We start from the raw sequence: 15,180 nt of genomic DNA on the forward strand, positions 1-15,180 counted from the left end.
TAAGATTTACAAATCTTTAGACAATTCACAGTTATGGCCGAGCTATCTCTAGTTCTCCCAGCAAGTGCACGGCTATCTAAAAGGACCTTGATTTATACATGGTGACTGATAATTACTAGTGTCTAACCATTCGTCAAAAAAAAAAAAAAAAAAAAGACTATGGGGATGGGTTTTAAGAGCATGCTTGAAGTTCTCCGTACAAGACAATTAATCTGCCAACAATTCTTGTAAATCACCAGTGTTTATGTGTTGGACTACATCAGTTAGTCTGGGGCAGTAAGTGATTTAAGTGTGCAAATGTTTCCATTACAAATGAATCACACACTGCTGGTTGTGGAGTGCAGAGAATCAGAGTCATGGAGTGGAACAACTGACTAAATATAAATTCAAGGTCGTAGAGAAAATGAAACGCACATTTATTTTGTGAACTGGTGCAAATACTGCTTCACTACAGGGCTGTGAAAAATTCAGAACTGAAAAATGGTCTCCTTTTTTAATTTTTTTTTTTTTTTTGCTTGAACACCCCACTCTTAAAAAAAAGGCCATTAATATGAATGTATTGATTTTTCACAGGTGTCTCACCTGTATTTTGAATTTCGCATTGCATTGTGTTTGTGTTGTGTTTTTGGATTAAAGGAAATTCCGTAAACTTAACGGATGATGGGTAAAAAGTATTTATCTATCTGTTTATCTAAAGTCTTTAAACCTTTAAATATCGGGGCTTTTTTGTCTGTCATGCCAGCATTCAGACTTTGCTTTTATAGTTATTACAGTTATACAGTTAATATATTGTACTGCTTAAATTATATTCTGTGTCCTGTTTGCTAACTTAATTCCAAATCAATTTTAAATTGCAATTTAAAAGGCATTCCCAATTCAGTTCTGAATATATCCCAACCTGCTTTGCTAATAATGGATTTGATGAGCTGGGAATCCATTCTTATTGTGTTGAGGGGCAGTTCAGGTTAAGTGTCCAGCTCAAGGGTGCTCTTTAACCTTTGACTCGACCATCAACAGTTCAAAGCAGTTTCCATTTATAAATTACTTTTTGGCTGACAGTTTAGATATCAGGAGAAAAAAAAATGGACATTGATGAAATGTAACTTTTTAAATTCAATAAGCATTTTAGAGGTAAAAGGTCTATGATTGTTATTTCGTGTATTACCTGCAAAAGAAAGAAATCCGGTTATTTTAAGTGTTTTAGTTTGCAAACCTTGCAAACAAACCCCTTAATTACCAAGTACATCGGCCTCTCCTTTCTGTGTTCATGACCCCTAATTTTTTCTCTCATAACCATTGAGAAAAAGCGTCAGAAACAATTACACTGACATTCCCACGCTCCCTCTGTCTGGCTGTGGTTGTCCTGTTTTCGTCTTTACTAAGCTTGGTGTTTTTTACCCAAAAGTGTTGTTATGTTTACCAGGTCAACAGAGCTGATTCTCATTGATTTTATTCCTGTTCGAGTGTAAAATCCCAAAGCAGCCTATAATTAGCATGAAAGGGTTGTGGCATTTTCCAACTAATTTCAAATTATAGAGCAAATGCAGTATGACACAATACAGAGCCCTGTGTTTAAACAAACCTGCCTTTTGGATTATAATTGCACAACAAGAAAAGGAAGAGGATGTTGTAATTCCTACTTAAGCAACTATATTTTCCACTAACAAAAACCAATTTGCCTTTCACTGCATATCTGGAAAACACCCCACGCCCATGAGGGGCATCAAGTCAACACATCTATTGGCCAAAAACAGTAGTTTTACAGTTACACAGTAGTTAAATGGCTTGACTAACCCCTCTCAGCAACTAAGGGTTTGTATAACTTCAGGTGCATTTAGTCTATTTTTTACAATTTAACAATGCAGATTAAGATGCAATAAGATTGGTCTTGATGAATGTTTGAATAGACTTGGTACAGGTAATTGTTCTGCTAATATTGTGCTACATTAAAAACGTGGTTGGAAAATGAATTTGTCACAGTAGTTTTGGTCTAATATGAGCTAATCTATTGTATTGTTTGTAGAATGACAGTCAAACCCCTAAACCTAGATGGCTGAAGTCATAACTAGGCAGTAAAAGCTGGACAGGAAGGAAGCAATGTCCGAAATGGTGCCTTATTTCTTGTTTAAAGGTTATTGCACCACCACCCACTGCTGATATGATCTTAGCTGAGATGGCATTTCCTAAGCCATTGGTTTGACTGGAGGCTTGTTACCTGTAAAATAGGCACAGCCCAAGAGTAGATGGAACGTTTTGCCATTATGACCGGTCTGTCTAGTGGCTTCCTCAGTTGATTGTGACTTTGTAATAGTTAATTATCAACAAAAGATTGATTTGTGCAATAGTTGGACTGTAAATTAAAATGTCAATACATCTAAAAAGAAAAAATAGATACAATTTGGTAGGGATCAAAAAGTTGGATGGTTTTAAAATGGATGGCTCAAAATACTGAATGATAGAGTTAGTTAAAATGTCACTATATTATCCACTTTCAGTGCAAACAGAACAAACCTGAGAGTTCAAGTAGGGGATACACAAGCCGTTTGTGAGTGAGAATAAAAAGGCAACAGCACCAAAGCCCTTAACTCACAGTCATCACAGGTAATAATTGTAAAATATCTGTGTTCCTTTTCCCCAGCTTTGAAGTGAGGTGGCTACTGTCTGTTCTTGCCCGTAGGAAGCGCACATCAGATTTATGACTTTGCAGACAACCAAATTACACTGTCCCTCGTTGCAGCCCAGGAAGGCCAGTAATCGCTTAATACACAACAGCTAATTGTGACCATACAGAGATACAGAGTTTATGTGACACATGATAAGTGTTTTTCCATCCCTCTGGCAGAAAAGAGGTGTAAAGGCAAATTGGTAAAAGAGGCTTATCTGATAAAGCTGTAATTTGTCATAAATGTTCCCATTTTTCTCTCAACACCCAGGACACGGCTTAGACAATCTATCTGGATAAAGGTGAAGGAAAACTAGCAAGGACATTCTTTTACTCTGGTGTCATTTATGCATTATGAATGATCAATGTTTGAATGGTTCAGAATTGGGAATTCTATACTACAGGCTTCTCAGCACATTCAGTCTTCTGTGGAGGTTCTTTACTTGTTGTAATTGTAGTTCTATTTAGAACCATTTTCTGTTGAAGAACCCTTTTATGCTGAAATGGTTCTTTGTGTTGGGGATTAGGGTTCTTTATTCCTGCCCTTTTGTTTTTAAAATCTGTAAAACTGTCAAAAAAGTATTTCAAAATAGCTTTTAAATTGGTTTCCTCGAGCTCAACCATACAACTACACAAACTGTCAACACACTCTCTAGATTTTTACTTTTAAATGGTAACTGATTGCAAACTGAAAAACCGTCATCTTGTTCTTTTTAGAACCCCTTTTCCTAAAGATGTAGTTCTCCCAAATATTTTTTCTTAATTTGCACACCCCAGTGATAATAAAAATGAAGGTTCCAAAAGAACCTTTTGAAAAGAACCATATTTTGTCTTAGTGTGAAGAACATTTTAATAATCCAAATAACTTTTTTTTTAAATATAAAGAACCTTTTGTGCAATGGAAAGCTTATACGGATGTTAAAGCTTCCTCAGGGAACTACATGCCAATAAAGAACCTTTATTTTTAAGAGTGTATCCCTCTGAGAGTTGTTTTTGCATTTCACAATAATGAATGATTCCATAATATTTACAAGGAAGAATCATGTCTGCAATATCAATACTTAACTGTCTAAGCGTCCAAACCAAACATAAAACGCCTAATTTTTACACACTACATAGTTACGTGCATCTGTCAACTCTGCAATTGTCATTCCTCGTTTTCGCGTTTGGTACAGTTGGAAAGATCAGATCCTGTGTGTTGAGGAGGTGTGTCAAAGCCTGTTGACTGATGTCTACGCTTGCCTGGAGGGCACTTGTAAACACAGAATACACCTTTGCTCACGTGACACATCTACAGATTGCGTTTAAAAACCCCTCTCACCCTCTCTGAGACTGACAGATCTGAACTGGTAGGTGAGGAGAAGATTTCAACATGTGGATGTTTTGCAAAAATACCTGTTTGTAGTTCACACGGACCGTAAGAGTTCTCATCTCTCATACCAAAGCCAAGATTTGTGTTTTGAAATAGACAAAAGTCAACAACAATGAGTTTGGGCAGCACCAGTACAGAATCTGAAGTTTCAGAGGATGAGATGGAAGATTGTCCTTTAGGTCAGGATGACGACTGTGACGACGAAAGCCCCGGAAAGCTTCGTTCAGAGCGCTCAATGTCATCCGGCCCAAGTGACACGGAGGACGTCAAAGCAGTTAAGAGCCGTACTCGGCCCAAGAGGTCCAAAGCACGGAGAGTCGCTGCCAACGTCCGAGAACGGAAGCGCATCCTGGACTACAACCAGGCCTTCAATGCATTGCGCACTGTCCTCAAACATGATCTTAACGGAAAGCGCCTGTCCAAGATCTCCACGCTCCGCCGTGCCATCCACCACATTTCAACTTTGTCTTTGTATCTGAGGACACATTCGACCACAGAACCACACGCACCTCCGTGTACCCATATGGAGTGCTACCGGCAGCCGGAAGAGAACAGTTCCCTGTCTGGGAAGACCGGAACTTTCCAGGAACCGATGGATAACTACATTCCTCATCAGCCGGAGCTCACAGTCTCTACAGAGATGTATCAGGACTCATCAAACTCGACACCATCTCAAAACTACAACCACTGCGCAACCAACAGTCAGGGACATTTTGGTCACCGCTGGGAGGACCAAAGCAGTGATTGCTACAGTGGAGGACCTGGATATCAACATGGGACAAGGGTCACCTGTCATCAGAACCACATGGAAACTTATGCAGATTCTGCTAACCCATCTCTGGCTCTGCAGCTGAGTTACCTTCAATGTCATGGATACCAGCAGTTTCTGAGTATGCACTAACTTTTCTTATGCTAGTTATGGTGAAACGCATTAGAATTTTTGTTTAATATAATAGTGTACGTTAAGAGTATTTTTGGATGCATTTCTCAGGTTAAAAAATATACTGTATATTACAGCAAATGCCTGGTAAAAATCCTCTTTTATAAGTGTTAGTTGATTGTACATTGTAAATAATATTAAAAAAATATGTCACAAAAAGAAATTGAATTATTTTATTGTTACTTAAAGGCTGGCTTCAAGAATTTGTTACCACCTTTTGTTTTTGTCATATGCTCAAACCCTCAAATAAAGCAGCTTATTATTAAACTGACACTATAGCTCTTTTCAAACCACTGTCCTTAAAAGTATACCTATCTTTTAAATGTAAATGTAATGCAATTCACGTACAATAAGATATAAAGTATTAAGTGCAATCCAAGTCATTTTGATTAAACCATGAGACCATTCAATAAGATTCACATTATTTCTACAGTGATATCTAATCATGATCTGAGAGTAATTGTAACTTTATATGTCACAATTGAACTTTATTTATCTTCATTGTGATTTTATTTCTTACAATATAACTTTAAATATCTTAATGTGACTGTATTTTGTAATATGACTGATTTTACATCTTGCAATTGCAATTTTGTATCTTTAAATTGCAACTTTATTTCTCGTAATTGCGCCTATATGTTATGTGACTATTTCTTTAAAGTTATTTTTATTACCCGTTTTATTTATTTAGTACTTTGAGGTGATGGTGGATATGTCATGCATTGCTACAGTATGTAGAAAAGTTAAAAGTGGTAGTAATGCAGTTTGAAATTCTTGTGGGTGGTAGAGCAAAACTGGTTAATCTGCAAAATTCTTTGTGAAGTGTGTTAAAAACATCTGACACATGCATAATTGCTGTCAGCGTTAATTATGGCTTAAGTCAAGCAGGATTTCTGCTAGTGAATTAGTTGGAATTATTGCAAAACTTTCCAAATTTACTGTTGAACAAAGTGTCTGCAGTCAATCAATAATATAGACAATGAAAACAAGTCTTATATATAATACAAATACAGATACATGATTACTGATGACTGAATGATTACTACATGGTGTCACAATCAGGTTTCTATTGTAAAATGTTCTGTAATTATTCTAATAGGATTTGTTGTGCGTCTTTGCAAAGAATGCTTATTATAAGCAAATGGAAATTTGACAGTTCAACAGCAAAACAGATCTCCTTATACTCTCTATTCCTTATATGACCTTCTAGGGTCATAGGGGTGAAGCCCAGTTTCCTTAGGCCATGCATGGCATGGCAATTAAATGTCCCTTTTTAACCATTTGAGATTAGCAAATTAGCAATAGTGTATTTAAAAGTAAGCAAAAAGTAATGTATTTAATAGAGAACATATTCCAGCAGAAAGGGGGAAGTGATAGTCTGTCTCAGGAGGCTCTCCCCCCTTAGGACTGATAGAGGGAGTTGATTCCAGTAAGATGGGGGAACAAGGAACAGGAAGGAGCTCAGCGCTCCCTCAAGGCAGATATGACTCAGCTGTGTCTCTTGATCTCGTCCAGTCTGGGGAACTTTGTCAGATTCTGTTCCTCTCCGCCCCATCACATGATGTGAGGCATGTCTCTCGTTATTGACAGAATTAGCAGCCAAACTAGTAACCAACTGCTTATTTTGTACACTAATTTCAAAAGCCTTGCCATTTGAGTCAGAAGAGCTGAAGTTCAGTCAGATTGAACTAATAACAGGTTCAAATTGCAAGGAAGGATTGTGGGAAAGTATGAAATCTGGCCTTTTTTGACTGGCAAGCCTAAAGGTTACTGTTTTTTTTCATTACACATTACACAAAAGGGCCACTTGAGGGCAGCAATTACATACATACAAGACCAGTTGCAATGTCAAAACAGCATTTATCAGATGTTTTCTTATCTAAAAAGAAATAGATTATTTTTAGCAGAATACAAACCCAGTTAACTTGTAGATTTTGGTTTAGTCTTGCTGAACTCTCAACCTATTGTTGGATCAAAAAACTGTTAGAATTTATTCAGCCTCGTGTCATTTTTATGACTTTTTTTCTGATCTGGAACAAAAAAAAAAGTTATTTGCTGTGTTAAAGGCTGTCATTTGCTGTGATGAATACGAAACCTGATGTGAAAGCGTGTCTTTTTGCATCTTATTTGAATGTACACAAACAGCAATGAGATTTGAGCGCTGCCTACGAGGTGAGCACAAACTATTCCCTTGACCATTATCTTTCCCCTTCCCAAAAATCCATTACCATTGCTTCAGTTATACCGTTGTTGACTTGTATTAAGCCTTCACACTTGAATCCCATAAAATCCATCAGCACAAAGTTCACATTAATTTTTTGCCCACACGTCTAACGCTTATTATCAGTCCATCAAATGCGAGTGTGGAATATGTTCATGTCTCTGCCATGCATTCTTTTTAGGTGTCTGTTCTCTCAGCACCTTCTTTCAGACATTTCAAATGACTAATACAGCATGTCAATGCGAGCATAAACAGTTTAAGGCTAACAAAAGCCAGCCACGGCACACAAGACCGATGATTCCAGCGCCGCATAAACAACCCTGTGAGCAGCGAGTCTCGTTTTTCAGAGTCCAGCTGACATTGGAGTGCACACATTCCCTGATGGATTGGGCAAAGACTAACCGCTAGCCAGCTAAATGACAGATTGCACAGTGACAGTGGAGATAATCACTGTCTTGTACAGAGGAGGCTGTTTCGTCTAATGAGCCCAAGAGTAGGAAAATGACCCATGTGACACTGCTAAGAAACTGCTTGAATGGAAATACTGTATAGGGAAAGATAGGGATTTGCAGCTATGTTTATTTTGCAGTTCTTTTTTTGTAACGAGAGTTTATTTCTAAGGACATGAGCGACAGCGCCTGTGATCATGTTCAACGACACAACAAAGTTCAGAAAAATGTAACTTTATGCAAATGAGCAGCAATTTGCTGTGGTGAAGTCAGTGGAGCTCATGTGATCCATCTCCTGTGAGATACAAGTTGAGTGTGTAAGCAAAAAGATGGTCACTGTGTAACACTGTTCTATATGATTCGCCTCTTCCCACACACATTACCAATCAAAAGTTTGGGGTCAGTAAGATTTTAATACTTTCGCAAGAATGCATTAACCCCTTAAACCCGAAGTGTACCACCCCCCGCGAAAGTATTCATAATCAAATTCCTGAGCAACCACTGAATTGAATAACACAGAATGTAGTTGCTAAGTTATTTATAGTTCGTAGAATGTCTAAAGTGGACCATCGAAATAAAGTGTAACCATGGGGACCTTTTTTTAAAGCTAACGATACATTACAAGCATCAATGAAAATCAATTGGGAGATGAGGTCACCTAAAAATCAAAAGGTATATTTTCAATGCTGTTGACTGCAGTTCTGGCACAAGGTCTAACTTAATTTGCAATTTTCTCCAAAAATAATGCACGGATGAATAGAGAGATAACCGAACAAGGCTGTGGCGTGTCCATGGAGAGATATTAGGTATTTCAGCGGGGGTTTTTTTCTTTCACAACCCCCCTCCAGCTCCCCTTCTACACATTTGTGGAGGCCATTCAGGAGATTTGTGTGAGAGCCTGACACAAAATCCCAGACTGTTCTGCTGCAATATTTTGTATGTGTCCTTCCTTTACCTCCCACAAAGTCACTCTTGTCATTGAGCTCCTGTGACAGATCAGCAGTTATTCCCACACCGCACATAGTTACACTTGCACAAAGTTAATTCTTTGATGTATTGCCTTGAGGTTAAGACAAAAAAAAAATTATGCTGAGAAAACTTTTCAGTGCTAGATGGATGACAGAAGGAGAAGGAGGTGACATGCCCATCAACCTGTTCTGCCTACCCAGATCTTACCCTTTGCTGACCACACTAACCTTTATCATTTCCAGGTGATCGCTTTGAAAATGATTTGCAATGCTTGCTACCATCTAAATTATTACATTAGATTATATATATTATTATTATATATCACTCACCTTTGTCATTTCAAAACAGTATGATTTTCTTTTGAGAAATTTGTGTTTGTGTTTGTGTTCGTGTTCGTGTGTGTGTGTGTGTGTGTGTGTGTGTTTGTGTTTGGCCATACAAAGAAGTGGTTTGATAACAAACTTTCTTCAAAATATCTTTTGCGTTTCACAGAAGAAAGAAATGCAATCAGGCGAAAGGGTAAAAAATCGATTTTATTATATTCTTATTATAATATATCCTATTATATATATATTATATATATATATATATATATATGTATATATATTATAATATATCCTATATATTATTACACTACATTTGATACTTGAATAAAATATTTTTTATAAATAAAATAATTATATTTTGATTGATAAATCATGGCATTCAGTGTTCTGACGTTTCCTGATTTATCGATCAGTGCAAATAACCTCTCTATTATTATTATTACTGTAGTACTATTGCAGTGTTCATTTTGTTACTTGGCTGATTTGTTTTGAAGTTGTATCAGACTCTTTTGTTTCCTGCATTAAGATAATATACAGGCAGTATTATAAAATAATATCAACTCAAGTCTAATGTTCAAGTCAGCATATATACTGTAAGAAAAACAATCTGTAGAAAAACGGTACTGGTAATTTTCTGCCAGGACATTTTCCGTTAAGTGTACAGACATTTCTTTTAACCCTAATCCTCCAGTACAGTACATCCACTATGGAGCCCCTAAAGGGACATGGTGATGAATAAAAATATGAGGTGGAAAAAAAGGCAATTGTTTTGCGTTCCCCTGAGAAACTTTGCCTGCACAAAAAGTTTCTCGGGGGAACGCTAAACTTTTGCGAGAGAACGCAAAAGTATTAAAACAATGTTTTTCCTCCCATCTCATTCCATCACCATGTCCATTTAGGGGCTCCGTAATCCATGATACATTGGGCCTTATTTTTATGGATTTTTTTTTTTTGTGTTTATTTATTTTCCGAGTAGCTGTGTAAAGGCCTGTTCACACCAAGAACGATATAGAACTATGTAGCGTTTTAATAATCCTTCTAATTATGTTAGAAGTCCACATCACAACTAAATTGAAAATGATGCGTATTGTTGGAGTAATACCCAACAGTATTGTTGGAAAAATTTTCAGAACGTTTTTTCTTACAACTGAATGATAAAAACTCTGACAGCCAATCAGAATCCACCTGACTTTAAGCCTGAGCTTGAGCATTTAAAGCGGCAGTTGACAAAACTGCTGTGCGCTTATAATAAACAGAATGTTGTTATCCATTGGTGTGGACTCTAATATATTTATCATTATCTTTCTTGGTGTGAACGGGCTTAATGGGGGTAATTACATGTTGCTTTCGCGTGCGTTCTGCAACAGGCCTTAGTCCAACATAAAGAGCGAATTGTATTGATAGTCGCAAATCCCAGATTGAAACTCACCATCCGTTACACGTGCCTCTGATCACTCACTGAGAGATAAGTGAGCCTGTCAGCACAACAAAAGCCCAGTTTGTGGCCTATCACAATAAAGACAGGGTCTGTTAATCATTAAATAGCAGTGGCATAAACACAAGGCCAATCCACAGAGACGTGTCAGATTTGGACTGACAGACAGTATGAATTAGTTATGCTCTGTACTGGGAAACGGACAGCATGTTATTTCAACATGACATCTCATTCTCTGAAATTTGGACTGGGTTTGTGATTCCAATGCCACTGTGATGTGGCAGGCATAGGACGAGGTAGAGGAAATGTGTTTAAGCATCAATGGAATCAGCTATAATTCATTTTGTCATTAAGACAATTGACATTTTGTCATAAGATTTTGTCCATCAGGGATTGTTGGATTGTTGTCTATTGCTGTGATGTCATGTGAGTGACATCCATCAGAGAAGAGATGAGGGCTGGATCTGAAATTGCATATACTTCCCTACTACAGTATATAGTAGGCAAAAAACATTATGTGACAAAAGAAGTATGTCCGAATTCACAGTCCTCATAAAAGAGTAAGTACCCGGATGACCTTCTACTTCTGGGGAGATTCTGAAGTGTGCAGATGATGGACACTTTATTATCCCATATGAGGCCACGGGAGAGGATTTGTGAATGGCAGTGAGGCGTCGTAACTGACACTGGTAGGTCACATGATAATGACAACGAATCTAGTACGTCCGGATTACTTACACGCCTTAATACTATACAACATAATTTTTTAGCGGTCGTGAAGTAATTACTTATTTAAAATAAGTAGCCTACTTACTCAAGAGAGCATGCGATTTCGGACACAGCCGAGATGTTGTTGCAAGAGGGAGGGGAAGTTATTTTGATTAAAGATTATGAGGCCACATGAATTAGAATAAATAATGATATGCACGGGTAAGTCATTTATAATAAACTGGAATATAACATAAAAAATTGCCATTTTGATTTCATGGTTACTTTAAGTCCCATCTACCCATTTCAACAGTAAATACGTCAGCACAGGATTCAGGAAAGAAAATTGTGCTCATTTTATGGGATCTTGCGTTGTGCTCCAGGTAGTCGATTCAATCACAGAGACAGCCGGAGTCATCCGTCCCTCAGTCACGGTCTGTTCAGAGCAGCGCGGCAGGGAGAAGATGTGTTCCTCTGATGCTGCCGTGGCTCCAAAGAAAGCCGACACCTGATCTTATATCAACCTGCCAGAGCTCCTGACTGATATCATTACGCTTTTTTTCTCCATTACCTTTTATCTTTCAGGGGCATTTAAGAGGTTTTGCCATCCGTCCAAACTATAAATGCACCGTCCTTGAATCTAATGTTTCCTTTCTCTCTCTTCCTTTTTCAACCCATGTCTCAAAATTGCTCGTTTTTGTTTTACAGCTATTCAGATATAGCACGAGTATTCAGTGGCATCAAAATATTTGGATATTGAAGCCACACTTCATGTTTGAATGCCACTGCATTAGATAAAATATCGTTAAATAAAAGTGTCATTTTAAAAAAAAAGCACAAGTTTTGAAATAATATATTTTGTATATCTGACTATATTTCTGCAAACCTTAATATATAGGAATTAGAGTTGTTAGTAATATATATATATATATATGTATATTATTTGTTACATTTCAGTTTTATCATATATACTACCATTCCAAGTTTAGGGTCAGTAAGAAGTATCTGATGCTCACCAGGGCTTCATTTATTTAATCAAAAATACTGTAAAAATTGTGGAATATTATTACAATGTGTTCTATGTTAATGTATTTTAAAATGTAATTGATTCCTGTGATGGCAAACCGGAATTTTCAGCATCATTACTCCAGTCTTCAGTGTCACGTGATCCTTCAGAGGTCATTGTAATATGCTGATTTAGTAGCATACTCAAGGAAACATTTCTTATTATTATCAATGTAGAAAATAGTGGTGCTGCTTAATATTTTTGTGGAAAGCTGATACATGTTTTTTTCAGAATTCTTTGATGCACAGAAAGTTCAAAAGAACAGCATTTATTTGTAATAGAAATGTAATAGACAACCATGGTTTCATTCCAACAATGGCTCAGGAAAGTCAAGGCAAATCTGAGCCATAGTGTCATATGACATTCAGACATTTTTATTAGTTACTAATGAGTTTTTTGGGCCACTGTATCAGCTGCCACTCAGGCTGCCTGGTGACATGGGCTGCACGGAGGAAGCAGGTGTAAAGGTTTTGAGCCCAGCGCTCCCGGGCGCCGTGTGCTGCCTTCTGCTGCCTTCCTTCAAGCACAGATTCTTATCTCTTTTTCCTCCCTGGGGACATCAAGCTTTGCCTATCTGCCTGGCAGGCAACACCAGGGGATAAACCCAGCTGCTTGGTGTTATTTGTAATGTGATATGCCAACTGGGGTAGCATTTATTAACAGCCTGCAGTTGAAAAACGAAATAATATCACTAAACTTTCAATGTCATTGCTTCTTTAATGTCCAACACATGCTGTGTACGTTTACATGTTTAACTACGAGTTGATGTCATTATGTAGTTGCATATTTTAAAGAATTTGAGCTGAAAATTGAGACATCAAATCAAGAAATCAGCTGTGCCTGTGGATAAATAGATTTAAGATCTAATGATCAATTTATTAAAACAGAAAATGAACAGATTGAAAATACAACGTACAATGTCTACGTTTTAATTTAATTTATTATTTTTGATGATCCAGTTGCATATTCTTTCATCTATTGATCCACGTGTTGATTACTTAATTGATTTTTCAGTGGATGTAGTGTTGGCTTTCTCACTTGATTTCTTGATGGATCTATCTACAGCAGTGGCGTAGGTTTGATTTTGAAATTGGTGGGGACGGGGATATCAATATTTAATATATGTTAAGTTTTGATCGAAAATATTGCTAGGGATATATCAGTGTCACTGGATATTGGTAGGGACACGTCCCTAGCGTCCCTACTAAATTCTACGCCCCTGATCTACAGTATTTGTTGTGTCTCAGTTCCTTGTGCCACGCCGTGTTGTGCCTTGTGCTTGTTTACTTTGTAAGTTTTGTTGTGTTGTGCACTATTGGGCTATTAATTGATTCATCAGTTTCTCAAATGAAAACTGAGTGTCACATTTGGGCCCTTACTCATACTATATCTATATAATGGATAAAACGGATAAAAAAGCCAAAAGAAACAAAAGAAATACAAATCTTGTCCATAGATTTTCCCCCTTGAGATATCTAAGAAATAAATCCCTAAACAAGTCCAGCTGCCGCAGATGATGCAATGCATTTCAAGAAAAGAGACTTTTTTGACAGTATCTCTTTATTAGATTCAAGTGACTCACCTTCCTGCTTGCTAAGATAGACTCTCAGTCTTTTCTCAATGCTTATTTACTACAGAGCTGCCAGTGGCCAGACATGCAGTGATAACCTTCAAAGCTCTGCAATCCAATTTTCCTGCAGTCTCTCATTTGCATGTGCTGTTCCCGGCCTGATATGTTAGAGCATTTGTTACATATATCCACTTGACTTTTACTGCATCCTTATAGAGTAAAGCACACGCAGCGCTCAGGGAAAAGTAGCTCGTGCCTCATCTATTCATGAAATGCTGCTGTTCCCCAGAGTTACTGTCTACAGCATGGTATGTCTTTGTTAATTAAAAACATAGAGTAAAATCAGCTTGTTAATACCCACAGGGCAAGTGGAAGGGTTGTGGTCATCTGCTTGACATAATCTGTAATTGTAAGCAAGGTTGAAATGTGAGATGCAGTCATGTAGAATCGTCTAATTGACAATAACCAGTGCAGACATGCTGTGGTTATTTTTGTGTTCTCAGGTCAATTAATGCACATCGGATTCATGAGACTCCAGCCTGGTAAATTGTTCTGCTAGAACAAGCAACTGACTCTCCAGAGATGAAATCCTAATATTACCTTCACTTTCAAGACAATAAGATCTGTGTTATATTATTTGGGCCTAAGGCGGCTCAATATACACCCAATTCCAATGGGTCCCCATTTGTCAACCATTACCAGTATTGATTGCGTGTAGGGAGGGATGCACTGAAATTACAGTTCTGGTCCATACAGATAAGCTGATAATTATGTTCATGTGGTGATCTGTAATTTTATGGTATGATTTTAAAATTATATTCAGTAGCTTTAAATTCTAAAGTGAATAGGCAAAACATTATAATGTGTACAGTATACACAATAGTTTTATTTTGAGATTTGGATATTGAGATATTGAGATTTCGTTTAGACTGGCATTTTAACGTCGAGTCACTGTTGAATCAACGTCAGGTGCCAGTGTTGGATAACCGTTGAATTTTGTTTAGATTTTGCAAATCAGATTGCAAATTGGATTTTGGAACAACGTTATTTTTCTACTGATATATTTCAACAAAATGTTTAAAAGTCATGGTTGTAAAAATAATGTTGATTTGACGTACAACTCAAAATTTTTAGATATTTCTATGTTGAATCCGTAGTGAGTCAACAACACAACTTCAACTATTTGGTGTTCAGCGTTGTTTTAACGTTGAATTAATGTTTTTTCATAAACTGACATTATTTCAACCACATTTAAACGTTTAATGTCAGTCGAATGCCAGCTGGGATTGTAAAAGTATATATTTTTTAATGATTAACATTAAACACGCATGGCAATGTAAGCTACTGTTCAAACGCTTGGTATCTGTAAGGAAATATTTTTGAAATAATTCTCTTGTGCTCACCAAGTCTGCATTTATTTGATCAAAAACAGTAACATTTTGTGAAATATTTTTACAATTTA

The 15,180-nt window shown here is 37.1% G+C and overlaps 1 protein-coding gene across 1 annotated transcript; it reads left to right on the plus strand.

Moving 5' to 3' along the window:
* Nucleotides 1-3,954: 3,954 nt before the first annotated feature.
* Nucleotides 3,955-5,049, plus strand: LOC130104576 (class A basic helix-loop-helix protein 9). Its single transcript, XM_056271198.1, has one exon. It carries the CDS (start codon nt 4,147-4,149, stop codon nt 4,933-4,935), a length of 789 nt encoding a protein of 262 aa, XP_056127173.1. The 5' UTR covers nt 3,955-4,146; the 3' UTR covers nt 4,936-5,049.
* Nucleotides 5,050-15,180: the final 10,131 nt, after the last annotated feature.

The sequence above is a fragment of the Rhinichthys klamathensis genome, unplaced genomic scaffold (genome assembly GCF_029890125.1).
Source record: "Rhinichthys klamathensis goyatoka isolate OS25496 unplaced genomic scaffold, OSU_Roscu_1.1 h1tg000311l_1, whole genome shotgun sequence".
Classification (NCBI taxonomy): domain Eukaryota; kingdom Metazoa; phylum Chordata; class Actinopteri; order Cypriniformes; family Leuciscidae; genus Rhinichthys; species Rhinichthys klamathensis.

What these genes read in the sequence shown, in the direction of transcription:
- LOC130104576 (XM_056271198.1), top strand. Translation starts at nt 4,147, where the DNA reads ATGAGTTTGGGCAGCACCAGTACAGAATCTGAAGTTTCAGAGGATGAG.